Genomic DNA, 17,091 nt, shown 5'->3' with positions numbered 1-17,091 from the left:
AACATATGTTGTGTTGATGAAGATGTAGCCGTTATTGTTTTTATATACTCACTGAAAGGAGTTTCAGGCTCTCTGGAAATTCAACATCATCTGCTGATAAATAAATATTTGTGATCCAAGCACGCAGGCACGCTTTACATCTTCAGAGAAGTATTTTCTTCTTTTGTGGTCTGATTTGTGGTTTTGCAGTATCACTGGCAGCCATAATGTAATATTAATTATTGATATTACCTGCTTGCTAGTGGTAGCTTTAGGGGTAAGATAATGTAGTCAGTTATTTGTCTTCCTTCTCTGGTGTAGTTTAGCTATGTTATTTGATATTTACCTGGAAGCAAGTTGGCATATTTGTCAATTATATAATGTTCATATTGAGTGCTGCACATTACAGTGACAATGCTCTTTTCAAGGAGGTGGCAGAGACAGAGGGAGAAATATCTGAGGGATGCAGCAAAGGGAAGTGGAAGCCTGCTTTCAAAGCAGCAGATAGCCAATCACCTGAAATATCAAACGTGCAGTTCTCATATCATTTATCTCCATTAAAGTATGTTTGTCTCAATGTCTTTAGTTGATGTAGAGCTATGAAATTATGGACAAAAGGTGTATTTTCAAAACAACAATTAAATTGGACATTGGTATTCTATGTGTATCAACTAAGTGTCCTTGTGTGTATTTAGTGTTCCAACATCAGAGGGAGACATGGGGACAATAAGTGGTGTTCTTTGAAACTCAAAATATGCATATTACTGCTACTACTTCATTTTATACAGTAACTCCTCCGATACAGTAGTATAAAGCCATCAAGTATTGATTGAGCTGCTCTTGATAACAATGATAAACATACTATTCTATTTCTATCGTGTGTAAATGGGTTGCCTACAGCCTGGTGTCACTCCCAAGGTGTCACCTTCAGTGTAAAGAAACTACACTAAAGGCTTCGTTACGGTGAAGCCAGGGGCTCGGCCACTGACCTGGTCTGAGAAGGCAGGTGGCACTAGTGAGTCCTGGTCATTCTTGACATCAAAATGACACTGTGCTGTTTGTTCTTGACTTACACCAGTCCCTTCTCAGTCAGTCAGTGCATCAGGTTCACAGAAACCTCACTGAGATGCAGACAAGGCACGATACTGTGCACTGCCCAACTGCCCATCGGCTCACACAAGGTGTTTTTCTTAAAACTTGATGTTCCAGCATAATTTAGATTGATACAATATGTCCTCTATCAGCCATTAATGTCGCCTGTACATCACTGTCACACTAGTTTGTAAGAATGGCCTGAACCTAAAACCCATTTTCCATGTGGTACAGCGAGGCAGACTTTCAGGAAGAGACTTTATGGGCATAAAAAGTACTATTTGCCGCTGTCTCAGATGCTTCACACAGTACTTGGCTGTCCCAATAAATAGCCAATAAAAATACATGTTCTGAGGGAAGAAGGGAATAGAAGAGCCTGGATTCTCTCTTTCGTTCTCACACTCTGTGTTTCCCCCTGCTCAGCATCCTCCTGCTGTAAACAAGGAGTTTAAAAAAACATTGGTTTCAGCATTTATGTACGTTCCTCTTTATGTGCAAAAAAATATAAGCTCAGCGGCCTCTAGTTTACTTTGCCTCAATGCTGGACTTCCCGCAAAATCACTGGTGCAAAGAAAAGAGAGCTGGGAGGAAGGATACGGAGTGATATGAGCAAATAAAGAAAAAAAAAGCATGTCTGAAGAGTGCAGGAAGTGGTGAGAGAGATATTTTAGATGTTTGGCTGAACATTGCTTGGTTAGGTCAGGCTGGGACTGCTTTGGGATAAGAGGACCACACGCACATCTACAAACACCCACACATGCACAACCTTTTAGCCATTTACAGACCCTATTCCAGAGCTGTTTCTGATTATGTTTAGAGGGCAATGTATATACGAGGAGACGTCTGTCTGTCTCTCTATTTCCTTCACTCCATGCAGCTAACTTTCTGTTTCTCACTCTCCTTCCTCAGAAATCTCCTCCCTCTTTATTTCTCCCTTTCATGCCCTCTCCTGATGCAGCCTGACTCTAATTGTGGTTGTCTTAGTTCCTTTCTTCAAACCATCAAAGTATGTTTCCTATCAAACTCCTGACTACAAGAAAACTGATCCAGGGTCATTGGCCAGCCAACACGACTCTGCATCTGGTCCTTGTCAACCAACACAGGCAAACAGATCTCAGATCAGTACTCTGATTTGATCCAAACTCAGCCCCTTGTGGGCCCATGTGGTTCAAACAGCTAGACCTGGGTTTCATCCTCTACTTTTGCAGCCTAACATTTGCCATGTGGAGAGCTTCCAGGAGCAGACCTGATGAAGCATGATTGGACCGATCATAAATGGCAGCTGTCTCACCTTGGTATGTCCATTGTTGAAATGAGAGTGAAAGATATGCTTTGCACACTGCCCTAATTGAGAATTGTCTGTTTAAGGAGCTACTGACCAAAACAAAGTGGCCTGATTTGATTGGTGGAATTGATCTGAACTGTTTTAATTCACCCCACTTATTTCCCCAAAATATTAATTTCAGCTGAGTCATGCCTTTGATGCTTACTGTAGAACAGGGGTCACCAACCTTTTTGAAACTGAGAGCTACTTCAAGGGTACTGAGTAGTACGAAGGGCTACTTGTTGGATACAAACTTCCTGAATAACAAAGTTGCACAGATCACCTTTTAACAATCATAATATATGTGAAGAGACTGATCACATGTCAATGTTAATTATTCCTCACAATAATTATTAACAATGATTGTGTATTTTGTTCAAAATCACACCTGTTATATTTTTGTAAAAATTATCACTTCTAAAATTTTTTAGGAAATCATTAACTGTCATATCTTCACATCATGACTCATTTGTACTAACCACCTTCGTAACATTTTTGAACAAATCATGATTTGTTTATACAAATTATCAGTTATGTAAGATAAAAAAATCAACTCTTTCACATTTTTAAATGAATCCTATTACATCAGTACTAATCACCACATTTTGGGAAATCTGGGTCAACTTTGCATTGCGCAATGAAGCCTGCATGCCGGCCTGTAGTCTGTAGTCACCGACAACAGCTTTTTTTGGGTACCTTTTTCTCCACGAAGAAACTAGTAAAAAGTCTCGTCTATAGCCGAAGGGGGGGATCCAACCCTCCGAGGCACGCGAGCGTCTTTGGTCGCCTGCGTTCAAACCTCTAGTCTGGGCCTTTTCGATCGTACTGCGTTGCCTCGCCTCTACCCCCGCCACCCACGAGTTGTTGCCCCGTGGCCTGTTCCGAGGACTGACGGACCTGACGACGGTGTGCGATCGCGGCGGGGGCGGCTCGTCCGGTGCCAACGGGAAGCGCCCGCCATTCGGAACCTGAAAACCTAGTGCGGTGCGGCCTCTTCCTTTTAAAATCTACATGAATGCAAGCATTTTTGATTAAAAAAAGAACAGAAACTACAAATTTTAGACAGAGCTCCATGGGGACCTAGTGCTATTTTTAGAACATGCCTTGCGGGCGACTCACATGGTCCCTGTGGGCGACCAGGTGCCCGCGGGCACCGTGTTGGCTACCTCTGCTGTAGAATTTCCATAGTCGAACACAGTGGAGCCATTTGCAATGTTCCTCCAGCACTTCTTTCTTTACGCGACCCAATAAGAAGCAGAGTTTAAGTCGGGCAGCAAACTCCAGGTCTGAAAAGAGAGGCCAATGCTGAACTGCCTTTAACTTGCATTCTCTCTACTAGCCAGCGACTCCTCCGGCTGCAAAGAGAAGTCTGGTTGTATAGAAGTCTATGGGAAAAGGACTCTACTTCTCTCTTGATTTATTACCTCAGTAAAGATGAGTTTATGGTCTCAATCTCTAGTCCAGTTCCAAGTATTCTTCAATACAGCCTCACATAAGTTGTTCTGATAGATACTGGAATCAAATAGTCACAATTATATTTACCTTTTTTAATTCATAGTTTGCTGACCTTCGCTTGGACTCACAAACTGAATTGGTCTCTTTTGTGTTGATAATCAGTTGCTCTCCAAGAGTAGACACAATTTTAGAGTGTTGTGTGATAAGACAGAGAAGCACACATGAAAGGGAGGGAAGGTTGGAAAGCAAACAAGCAATAAATGACTGGGAGAAGCCGTGACAGAGATGGAGAAAGTGGACTGATCTCACGAGCAGAACCGTTGGCAGCACACTGGAAGTCAACAGCAGTTCAAACCTCCATACCGTGCTTGCTTGCCAAGTGTCGTAAGTGATCTAAACTTTTATTATAAGTAGGAAACATGAAAAACAGCTCCAGCTCATATATGTCGGAGCCTGCAATAGATGACAGTCACAAATGAACTGAGGGAGGGAAAATAGTGGAGGGAAAGTTGGGTTGACTAATTTGACTACCTGCCTGGTTGAGAGGAAATATGACAAAATATGAGCAGGTATCTGAATAATCAGAGCATGTGGACACACATGCTGCCAAGCATCTCCTGCAGCAGCTGGATGTTTAGATTGAGACATAAGAGTTCCCAAGACTGCAGAAGTATGTAATTTCCCCACAAAAAAAACAATCGCTCTGATCTCACTTACATAGGACAGTTAATCCAAATGCAGACGGATAATAATATCCACAATGTCTTTTACAAATGACTGGGATTTGACTGATGTTGTTTATGCAGACAAAACCCTCTTGTGGGTTTGTATTTTTGGGTGAAGCTGTTGAAAAATGAAACTCTGTAAACATGTTCATCATTCATGTTGCCAATAAATATAATTCAATAAGAATGTTGGCGAGCACTTTTCTTTTTAACAAAAGGGAAATATTCACCCAATAAATCTGTCAAATCCCAGTTTTTACCAGGAGAAATGAAGTAATCTCTAGGAAGGTATTAAAGTAAAGTCCCTTTACCATGTGTTACAGGTAAGTACAATCTGGCTGCATACTCCTCTTCATCTTCTTCTTCCTCCTCTTCCTCTGGCTCAGCCACGTCGACTAACGACAGTTTGCCATGTGGACTGGCTGATTGTGGATGTGAGTGGTCAATGACAGATGGACAGGAGGGGGAGGGCATTGGAGAACCTATGGAAGGAATGATGAATTTGATTAATGAATAAAAGTAACAACAACAACAACAGCAACCAAAATCTTTAAAAAAGAGAAATGAGTGAGCAATGAAGTATGATGATGTCTGCCGATGGTGTGACTAAAACATTGTGGAATGAGACTGAAGGAGTTACAGCAACTAAAAGACCATTCCTGGGTTGGAATTGATCCTTCGCTAAGGCCCGCCCCCCGCTGCTACTCCGTTAGGCTGTCAGAGCTACATTACCATGGAGCCCACACTGTCACTAACTGCACTCCTGAAGAAACATGATCTCATTTTTTGGGAAAACAACAAAGCGATATCAGTGAGAAGACAGAAATCCTCCCTGTCCCTCTTCATCCCTCTCCCATTTTAAGAAGAAAGTTTGATGAAATTCCACATTGAGTCTTCTCTTCCACTGATTTGTGATGGTAAAAGAACTCGGTCCAAGTTCTAGAACTGTGTGAGGTGTCAGTCTGTCTGCACCAGGCAGCGCTGGCTATATGCTGTTGCTTGTTTGAGGCCAGACTCACAAGCAGAGTGAGCAAAATCAATAGTGTATCGATGTGGTAACCTTGGCATTTAGTGTCCTCAGAATGTTAAATGGCCCCGCTCTCTGTTTGCACATGTGCATATTTGTGTTTGGGAGTCTTTGTGTGTGTGTTTCGCCCAGACAGATAAACTCCATCCTTCCATTCCATACAAATGTGCTGGCCAAAAATAATTGAATTAGTTGGTGAAAAAAAGACTCACATTTCATTAACAGCACTTGCCATGGTGGCTGCCTTTACAGATACAAATGTGATATGCCTCTTTCAAAATCACTTAATCGCTCACATTTGCAAGCAAGGAGGGAGGAATTGAAATACAAAATCAATGTTAGGTTATTTGCAGGAAAAGATTTGCAATCTTGTTTGGAATGCAACACAGCTCTGCTGCTTTTCCTCTAAAATCGAAACGTCTTCATACTTACACGACAGAATAGCTTGTTTCCCAATGACTCCTAAAACCACATATACGCCTGCACTATTCAACGTTGTGAAATGAAATTACTTGGATAGGTTTAGGAAAAGATCATGGACATGATTTGGTTACGTACTAAGGTAGTTACATACTAACAGTAATTAACTTAAAGTCGTTTTGACTTTTGGTTTCACACGGGACACAGACAGCAGTCTCCTGGGTGAAAGTCCTGTGTAAATTTGACGCATGCATCCACCCTAACCTCCACAAGACTTTGTGGCTCTTTATATTACCTCACCTTTCTTCCTCCTTTGCTTCAGTCACAACTTCTACGGCCAATAGAGATTGCCACCTAACAATAACTATAGATATGGGTCGTAATAAGCTGCTTGCACTGATGACCTATACTGACACTTGCTAAAAAACAAAAATAAATCAGTTGTACTATTTTCTTTAAAGGAGTAACACAATGAGCAGGACATCACGCACTCTACATCTATTGCTTTCACACGCATGAGTTGAGAAGTCCACACATTGAAGCAATTTCACACACACACAGTCACTCTTGTCCCTTCCAGCTACTGTGTATCCCATCCTGACATTCACTTGGTAGTTTCAGGCTAGAAATACAGCGACATATACATCCAACATGACATGACACGAGTCTCTGTTTAATTATTTACTAGAATGCCTTTTCTTCTTCATCTTTCACGAAGATAGAAAATCACATGGCTGTGGCATTTTCTATTAAATACATAACCCCCACTATCTCCCCTAGAGTGATGCTGTTTATGAAAAACAAGAAACAGGAACATAGGATTACTGCTACAGTACAAGTGGGCAATATTAAACAACAGAGACGGTCCGCTAGTTTGACCACAGACTTTGTGCAGAAATGATCAGCACTGCACTGTTGTCTATGGCAAGCCCTCCCTTTGAATTGATCCTTCTGAGACATGTTAATCAGTTTCCAGACAAGTGCACCTGCATTTATTTTATGGTTATTAACATTACCAAAATACAGTTCATAATGCCTTAAAAAAACGCTTGAATTCCTCAAGCAAACCATGAATAGTGCATTATGTTACCCAACTCTTGTGAGTGTTTGGGGCAGCAGGACGGTGTGTGTGGGATTGAGTCAAAGTAAGCGAGTGTGTGCTCAGGCTCACCCATTCAGTGGGCTCATTGGGGTGTTGCAGATGAAGCAGATGTATGAGGCTTTGATACACACACAATACTTAGTTAGTGAATATGCTCATTGTTGGTCTGGTCCACATGTGGGAATGTTGACAATAATGAAACATATATACATTAAATATTAACATTAATATCAACAGACTTATGTTTTCATAAATAAACACATCTGTGTCATGACCGGAGGCCCTTTTTCTTTCACCCTTTCCTGACTGATGGGTTTGAGCTCACTGAGACAGGACTGACACACTGAGTGTGCTCTTATTGTTCTTAGTGCATCAGACAGAACAATGCTTTCATCTGCCTGCTCCTCAATATTTGCAAACCGTATCTTTAATGGAACATTGGCTGTAATATATGTATGCCACTAACGGGTTTCCAAAATGATTGGTACATAGCATATTTCTTATATATTATATTAACAGGAAATTGTTAACAATCTCATCATTGAAAATAAAAGCAGATTACAGTTAAGTGCTTCTTTGCCTTAGAGTAAATGGATTAGTATCTGCTGTGGTCAAAACAAATCTAAAGGCTTCTACCAGCAGGTTCCCACACTGAGGAGCTAGATATTTAGTCTTTCAAGGTCTCTACTAGCGCCAAGAAAAGAGAAAATGGGATCTTAGTTTTCACATAATCATACAGCACATGAAACGATTACTGCAGTGTGTATGTCTACCTGTGTGTGTGTGTGTGTGTGTGTGTGTGTGTGTGTGTGTGTCAGAGAGCAGTTAATAAAACCATCATTTGCTGGTTGGTTCCAACAGAGACTGGTGGGGTTTGTTGTGCCAAAGGGCTTGGATTCAGCTCCAAGTCTAGTCTACTCTCAGTGGTCCAAATCAGCCAACAATGCCTGAAGAACACACACATTCATACAAAGACCATATCAATGGTGCACATATACATGCACAGGGATGCATAACTACAAACACATACACACAACAGGATCAAAGTGTATAAGAAATAATCTATGCAGAAACTACAAGGTAGGAGGAGCGGTAGACTGAGAGAAATGGAAGCATCTTTTCCCTCATGAAAACATTTGCAAAACTAATTTTATGGAAAGTTTGAAACCTGCATTGTTTATCTCCATGTTTTATGTGCTAGCAGTCTTCTTCCCTGCTTTAGTTATGAGCACCTGTAGATCAGCCCAATAGTAGATATAGAAACCATTGACATTGGAATGTCCTGCATGCACTTGCCCTTTGCATGTACGTACGTGTGCACGAGGACAAACAAAACGGGGAGCCACATGTAAAGCACTGCTCCACAGCGCTATTAGCAGACATAAACTCCAGGGTACCTTTAAGACGCTGATCATGAACTACAATGTCCCTGATTTATTTCCAGCCCAGGGGACTTTTGTGTCATCTCCTTCTCCCGTTGGCTAGCCAATGAATATATAAAACACCCAAATACAAGAAAAACAGGAGGAAAAGAACCAGCTTTAAAGAGTACAGGGAAATGAAGATGGCTAAACAAAATAAATAAGAATAACGAAGGAATAAGAGACGAAGATTTCTTTGAAACGAAAACAATTCACATGGCAACATGGCTGCATTACACATATATGAATGACATCCCCTCAAATGACTCATGGGAACTGCGGTTTGGGGCTGCCAAATTTCCAAACTGCCTTGTGAAGCTTTCAGGCATTTCACTCGAGAGCAGCAGGTCGGGTGTGATGTGTATGAGCACTGTGACAGCCACTGAGGTCCAACCTGAGACTTTGACATATTAATGTGTGTTATCCATGTCTACAATACATGTGATAGGAATGGTCATTTTCAGTTGCCAAATTATACAGCAATTACCAACACACCATATCCATACAAACAATAAAGACATGAAGTAAAATATCTACAATATTCACACATATAGCCTCAAAAGCTGGGACAGACAGGCTGCTATTCATAGAGAATGGGACCTGGAGTTTCAGGCCGGCACCAAATGCTGAGCTTCAGAGAAGCACTACAGGTGAAACATGTGAAAGGCTTGTTTTAATGGCCACAGAAACAGGAGAACAGAGTCGTGTACTACTCTAAGCCACTTGTGAGGTGGGGATTGCTCCTATCGCGGATGGTAATCAATCTCGCCAGCTTGGGTGTATTGAAACAGTTTCGACAACATGCATCGCAGAAAAAAACAACTACTCAGAAAACAAACTGTACAACAAGAAATGAAAGTTCCTTGTGTGTAGTACGGCGGCTATGTCAGATCACAACTGTCCAGTCGAAGCACATGCTCACTGAGCTTCATGAGAGGCCAGAGAAAAATCCACCTGCATTGTTGTGGAGTTTGGAAATAATCTCTGGGTTGACATTCTCTGTTTTTTTCCTGCTCTCTCGATCTCCATATCAAAGACGCCCTGGTAGAACACATTGTTACTGGGATTAGAGAGAGAGAGAGAGAGAGAGACTGAAATATTTCTTTAAGGCCTATAGAAAGGCCTTAAAGAACTCCTTTAACTCTAACTCATGGACTTCTGTGTATAGTTGTGTGTGTTGTAGTAAATGGGTCACAGACAGATGTTGTGATGCAGCTGTCCAGTCCGCCCTGTGGGGACACGGTGTAAAACTGGCTATGATTGCCCGGGAGCTTGTTGTTCTGGCTCTAGACAATATTCTTTTAAGGTTCTGATCAATGGAGTAAAAATAATTTTGCAATGAAATACTCAGTCTGTCAAATGGCTAGGTGCCTCCTGGATCTCCCCACAGAGCCTGAGGGAACGAGGTAATGCTGCATTCACATCATGAGGGAATAATCGTCAGAACAACATGGCGCTTCAGAGGCTTGGACGTGTTCTGGCGTCTGAACCGAAGCCACCGAGACTGGAATGAAATGTTTAGGAGGCTTTGTCGCTCCTGATCTGCTCTGTTTACAATCAGCACACATGAATTCAATTATGATACATGTTTAGTTTATAATGAAAGGCAGCAAAACACTGGAATGTATTTTAAGAGTCGCAAAATAATATGAGTAATACATTATCAGAAATGAATCCTTTGAAAATGAATTTGGTGAGTCTTTCAATAAACCCGCGATATACAGTCCAATGTTTTATCATAGGAATTTGCTGCATGCAGCATTACACTATGTTCTGTGTGCTCCCCTTACCCAACCCAACCCAACGCATCCCTCTTTCTACTCTACTTCAGATTGTGCCTGAGGGTGGGAGGATGCAGAAGAGAAGATGGAGCAGAGCACGAAATGATGGGCTAGAATGAGAGATGAAGGAGGGCTGGAGTGTCCAGTCGAGACAAAAGATCTCCCAAACAACCATTCTGACAGATGACTGAGATTTAGCTACAGTTTACTTTAAATAACAAACAAACTAATCTAAGGTGACTGATGCCTTTCTCCAACCATACACTGAAGTTACCCCTCTGAAAGATCTTTGGTAGCAATCTATTTCTCCATAAAGGGGTTCATTTCTGGAGGTAACACTGAAAGCCCTTGTTTATTTGTATCATCATGAATTATGTCGACAAGAACAGACTCAAAGCTGCAGCCCGGACTGAAGAACAGTTGGAAACAGCAAAGACAAAATGAGTCCATCTTTTCTCAAACCATGGAGAAAAAACAAACAAACATAAAGCTTCAAGCAGTGCAACCGGCACATTCTGTTGCATGACTTATTACTAATTGGGAATTTTACCTTGTGTAGCTTGTTTATTTTGTAATTATCTTATTATCTTGTCAAATGCTTGCTTCTGTGGATGTAAAGCCTTATAGTCTTGCAAACATTCAGTCTCTGTTGTTTTTGAAGAAAGTGCTGTGGAGATCTGTTTGATAGAAAGAGGCCCCCTGTGTACTTTAGCAATGGCTGGTTCATGTCATCTGAATGGAAAACTCTGCAGAGCTTTTTAACCCGGTCGCCTTGTCACGCAAAACGAGTCGAACCTTAGATCTCAACCAGCTGTTCTGTAGAGACAGACAGTTTGTGTATCTGTATGTTTTGAACACCTGGCTCCTTCACTGCCCTCCTCATTCTTCATCCCTGCCTGGCTTGGTTTTGGCACACACACACACACACACACACACACTGATATCCTGCTGTCCTGAGGTAGCTCGCTCTGTACTCTCTCACTGTGTTCTTGGCCTCTCTCTCTCTGGTCTTCTTCTCTACTTTTTATCCGTCCTGCTGTTCTTCTGTGAACCCTCGTCCACACCGGTCACCCCCAGCTGTGCAGCACAGTAGGTGTGCTCTACTTTGCTTTGTAAAGTTTCCCTGGATGAGTCAATAACAGCTAAATTTACATTTCAATGCAAATCCTCCCAAAGTTAAAGCTACAGTGACAGTAATGTTTTTTCAAAACGTTCCCTGGACAAATTAGGGACACAAAGAAGTAGAAGAATAAGTAATTAAAAGTTAGGATACAATATACTACAAACACGAATACAGACAGTACACACATTTAGCAGTTGTCCTGTTCTGGAGCAAAACAGCATCTGTAGAGGACTGATTAAGTAATAATGATCAACAGCAGTGACAAAAATCCTCACAACTCATTTTTTGGATATTATTGGAGCGAAAGAGATTTGTGAAAAGTAACTCATTACAGACTCAACCCCCGTTACACCGAATTTTAGTGGAGGTAGTGACACAAATTATGAAATTTTGATCAAACTACAAGCAAATAAAGGTGACATGTATTGAAAACTAACAATAAATCAACAGAAAATCTAACATATATTGCAATAAACTCAGTCAATCAAATAATGTAACATGGTTGCATTGCAGACCTCTTGCACCTTTGGTCATTGGCTGACATTGAGACCACTACGACAGCATTTCTTGTTACAGACACTTATTCATTTGTGATTCATAACACTTGAGCGTCAAATCAATCACAGCTTTTAAATGAGTGACTGCTGTTACAACATCTAAATATGAAACGTTGGATTGAAAATGTAACCAACCACTGTTAGTTTAATGAAGCACACTGACATAACTGGTTTCCTTTTGTTTTAGATTGGTTGTTGGTTCCTTTTAATTTAGTTATTTGTATAAATGACAAATTGAATTCAAAGGCATTTTTTTTTTCTTCAAAAAGGTGGTCGTTTTTCTTACTTGCACCTAAATGTCGGTCACATAGACACATGTGAATATATCAACACGTTCTCACTCCCAAGTCGCCAACTCTTGGTCAGTGCTGCTTGGTGTCTGATACCGACACACCCTGTAACGGCTCGATGAGACACACATGGTTTCACTAACTCCAACTAAAGTCTCTTTTGAAAACACCCCTTGCATGTAACAAGCGCTGTTAGGCACGCTGTCCCTGACACGGTCAGCTAGAGCATCATAGTATGATGCGTAGGGCCACTGACCAAGCAATGGTATTTGACGAGTTGGGATTGAGAATACACAAACACACAGACAGGGTACTCATAAGTTAAGTGGCCACCCAGAAGTTAGCTGTTGGTTAATGTCACTTCCCAACACAGAGGAGAAGAAGAAAATCACATTTCTGTTGTTGTGATCATAGGGAGTGGAGCGGAGATTATGTCTAAGAGGCTGCAATCAGAAAACAGAATATCTCCAGATGTAATGCTTGTCTCAAACAGTTTGCTTATGTTTACATACTCAATGCCTTCTGTTGCATATTGTGCCTACAGTACATATCTGGTGTAATGAGCCATATGTCTGATTGGAGCAATTTGCTCTGACTCCTTGTATTCACATTAACCAGAAATGGTTCTACAGGCGTGGACCATTGTGAAAGACATTATTGTAATGCACAGTGATTCCCGAGCAGAAATCAATCACTGCGATAGAGAAACAGACGTACCCCCTGGGGTTCTTTTCTGCAGCACGGGCTGGTGGAGAGATTGTGGAGAAGCTCAGCTAATTAAAAAAAAAATTAATATATTATGATTTGGTGAAAATGAACATTTCCACATATCCGTGTTTAGGCAGAAGATAAACATACAAATAGGATTACAAATTGGCGTGAGGCTGATCTAGGGTATATTTTTATATTTTGCCACTGTTAGCAATACATGAATAGCTGAAAATGGACACACTCCCGACCAATCTGCAACAGTTAACATGGCATGAGCAGCTATTCTGCCACGGGTGTATCTGCTCATGGAAAAGTAAAACTATCAATCACTTTGCTTTATTAAAGAAGACTAAAGAAGACAGTCCCCACAGTATCAACCATCGTCTTCCACATCACATGCAGTACATTCATGTGCTGTTTCCTGCGTGAGAACATAATACTGTGCAGGAGAGGACTCCACCAGTAGCAGTAATTGATTGGATATTCCTGATAAAAAAGCTCACCATAAGTTAGATACAAATAGTTTTCGATATAATAAACTGAAGGAGTACAACAGAGAATAGTTGCCGTTTGAGTCTGCAGTGCCTCAATCACAGTGTGATTTAGGCTGATCTGAAGGCTGCAATAGTTTCACATAGTAAATGTGGCCTGTAGCTACTTTACAAAATCAGAGGCTTCTCTGAGTCATTATGGTTATATATAGAATAATCTATTTGTGGGTGCTTGGTGCATGCAGGACCTCTTGTGATATGAAAAGGGAAGTCAGACTCTCTTCAGTAATCTCCAAATGCTACTAAAAACATGAACACAAAACAAGCAGTCGACACAGTGTAATCAAGTTTAACATGAGTTTGTGAGGGAGAGACCAACTGTGTCATGTTAACCTACATCATTTAGGACTGGGAGGATGTGTTTGTGTGTATGGAGTTAATGGTCACCATCCTGCTAAATAGGCAACGTCCAAGTGAATGTGTGTGTGTGTGGCAGCCCATAAACAAGGTGTCAAGCCAGGCCATCACACACATGCTAATTAAATGAGGGCTAGATGTTCCTGCTCCCTCCTCCTCCTCCCTCTGTACAATACACACTCACAGACATACACTGCCACAATTCCAACTAAGGCCGGACAATGGTAGTTAATTGTATACACCATGCCTACACACACACACACACACACACACACACACACACACACACACAATGCCGGCTATAATTTTGGTTCAGTGAGGAGGTAAAGAAAATGTCAGTAAAAAATCTTCTTTGTTTCTTGTCCCCCCACTTAAAAAAAATCTCCTGGAGACAGACGGATAAGGGGAAAATAAAGCAAAATAACAAGAAAGTCAAACTTAAGTGGCTAGAGTACTCTGCATCTCTGTCCTTCATTATCTCTGTCTTTCTCTTTTATGAGTCTGTGAGATCATGTCGGCCTTTTGTTCTAGTGGACTATAAGTCAGTGTTAAGCCACTATGTCCCCTGGGCGCAGTTTCAGTAACAACCATGATGACAGAGAGACACATGCTGAAACCATCTAGCCGCACTCCCTCAGCAATGCAATCTTCACATGTGCGCGAGTGCAGAGGAGAAGCAGACTGTGAAAGAACAAAAGACAAACTTCCACCACATGAACTCAACACTGACACTTTTATTGTCAGTACTGATTTGATTTTAAGTGTTTTTTGATTTCCGCACTGCTGTGATTGGTTTAACGCTGACCAATGGGGGCAAGCGTTGATGCTAACAAATCCTGTCAGAGAGGTGCAGGCCCAGAAAGGCTACGCAAAACCTGTGACCTGTAGGATCTGGCAACCAAGCTAATCCATGTTGGAGTGTTTTGACTAACAGGTGTTACATTGCCGGTGTGAAAAAGAAAGGAAATATAGAGTAACCACAATGTTTCCATGACATACTCAGGTGTATAATCAACCACACACACATGTCCTGATGAACACGTAAACATGCACACACACAAGGTGTGCCCTGTCCCCTGACATCAGCTTTTTTCTGCTAATGCGTCCTTAATGAATGGAATGATTTGTACGTGCGTATGTGGTATAAATTATACCTATCCATAGGGGACACCACAAGAGAGAGCAATACATTACCCTCTCTTTCAACAGCCACACTGTCTGCCTCCTCCGAGAGCGCAAAGCAGCCAGCCGACCAACTCTCCTAATCTCTCAAAGACGAAGGCAGGAAGTGGAAAATGGTGAGATCAACATGGTAGTTGTGCATCTCCCCGTGTACTAATTGTCGAGCTCATCTATTTGTCTTTGTCAAGTTGTCCTCTAAGAACAAATCTCTGAAGCATTTTAGGACTTTTTTTCAACAAACAAAGTTGTGACGTAGTAGTAAGGAGAACTGATACGTTCGTACCAAGCTGATGCCAAAATTGTGAAAATGTGACTGTACTTATTTTTCTACAGTACAACAAGCCTGGGAGAGGGATCCCTCCTCTGTTGCTCTCTCTAAGGTCTCTTCCTCTTTTCTCCCCGTTAAAGTTTTTTTGGGAGAGTTTTTCCTGTAACAATGTGAGGGTCCTGGGACGGAGGATGTCATATGCGTACAGATTGTAAAGCCCTCTGAGGCTAATTTGTGATTTGTGATTTTGGGCTATACAAAATAAACTGAACTGAATTGAACAGGTATCCTCACAGTTTGAGACTAACGGCATCTTAAATCCCAAAGGACGCAGTACACTCACTTGTCCAGGGGACGCACCCTATTTTTCCCTGATAATGCTACATTGTGAACAACACATCTGTGTTCAAATTGGTAGGAGAGCTAGCTAGGGTTAGCTGTTAGCAGCTGGTGGGCAGCACAGTCCTCCTTGGCTAAATGATGAAGGTTAGAGATAACAGTTAACGGAGGTTGCGTCGAGTCACATTATGATGCATTCAAGCTCTACAGTATAACGTTATCGTGATGCATTTGTTTTAGTTTTTTAGCATGATATCAAATTGGGAATCAAGAATCTTGCAATTTCGCTGGTATCAACTTTTATATTTCTGGGATGATGACATCCCTACATAGGAGCAAGGTCCTGTTCATGTCACGGGGCACGATGAGGACTCAAGCACAGACAGTCAGATGTAGTGAGAAAAGGGTTTTAATGAATAACGAACACAACAGGGAATCCAAGGACGAGACAAGAGACGAGGGGGGAAATCCGGCAGGGCGAGGCAGGGCCGACAGACTGGGAAACCGGGAACAGGACGAGCAAAAACGGGCGGGTAGGTATGAACACAAACAATGATCTGGCAGTGGGTGACTGGGAGGCAGGGGTTTAAATAGTGGCTAGAACAGGTGAGGAGAGTTGTGCTGATGAGGGAGTGCTTGATTAGTGATCAGGGACAAGTGAAGGGAGTTAGACTGGTACTGAGGGAGTGGCTGACAGGTAGAGTGAGGAGCTACAGAAAGAAACACACAGAACACACAAGGCAAAGCCTGATCGTGACAGTTCATTTTCTGTATAGACAATGTTAGGTGATCCCAGGTGGCATTTTGGTCAGAAATATCCAATCAAAGAAAAGGAAGCCGATGTTTACACTCTGTAGAAACCTGGGAATACATTCAGGAGTTTAGGTCATTTTACATTTATCGTTACTACTTGCTATCTGAAATACCAAAAAAAGCAGAAAGTAATTGAAATGAAACTGCAGTATCATTAATTTATCCAGGTATCTTGTTGAATAGAATATTCTTAAATGAATGGGAATCTTTCATTGAAAATACGAGGGACTGTTCTCGCTTCACAGCTCTGTCTCCAGGTCAGCTACAGTGGAGCTCGACAACAGCACATAATTCAACAGGATGAAGACGATAAACAGGTTTTAGCATCAAACACTCACAAACATGCCCCATGTTCACAGACTAGCTGACTCTACCTAGAGACCTAAAATGCAAAAGTGAGTTGGCTTTCAAGCCATGAATCTCCTTGGCTGCAAACTAATCCGAGTGTCCGACTGAGCCAGAAGCACCACAACCAGGTTTGAATCCAAGTCCCAGTGGTGTTGGGGAATTTTTACTTCTTCTGCACCACAGGAACCCCTCAAAGCCCAGATGAGCTTAAGTTTCATGTTTTCTT

General features: G+C 41.6%; 1 protein-coding gene across 7 annotated transcripts in view; it reads right to left on the bottom strand.

The window, feature by feature from the left end:
* The window catches only part of tenm3 (teneurin transmembrane protein 3), a 223,563-nt gene that overhangs the window by 131,934 nt on the left and 74,538 nt on the right, over window positions 1-17,091 (bottom strand). Inside the window, exon 1 of one of the 7 annotated variants that reach the window (XM_076091080.1) lies at window positions 4,887-5,049. The exons of the other annotated variants lie outside the window; for them this stretch is intronic. Coding sequence (XP_075947195.1) covers window positions 4,887-5,049 — 163 coding nt within the window. Of the gene's footprint in view, window positions 1-4,886; window positions 5,050-17,091 lie in introns of those variants that run through there. 7 annotated transcript variants of the gene reach the window in all.

Source organism: Anarhichas minor, unplaced genomic scaffold (genome assembly GCF_050575085.1).
Source record: "Anarhichas minor isolate MPS153535 unplaced genomic scaffold, ASM5057508v1 ptg000014l, whole genome shotgun sequence".
NCBI lineage: Eukaryota > Metazoa > Chordata > Actinopteri > Perciformes > Anarhichadidae > Anarhichas > Anarhichas minor.
The sequence above is the reverse complement of the archived record's forward strand: the minus strand, read 5'-3'. Positions and strand labels throughout refer to the sequence as shown.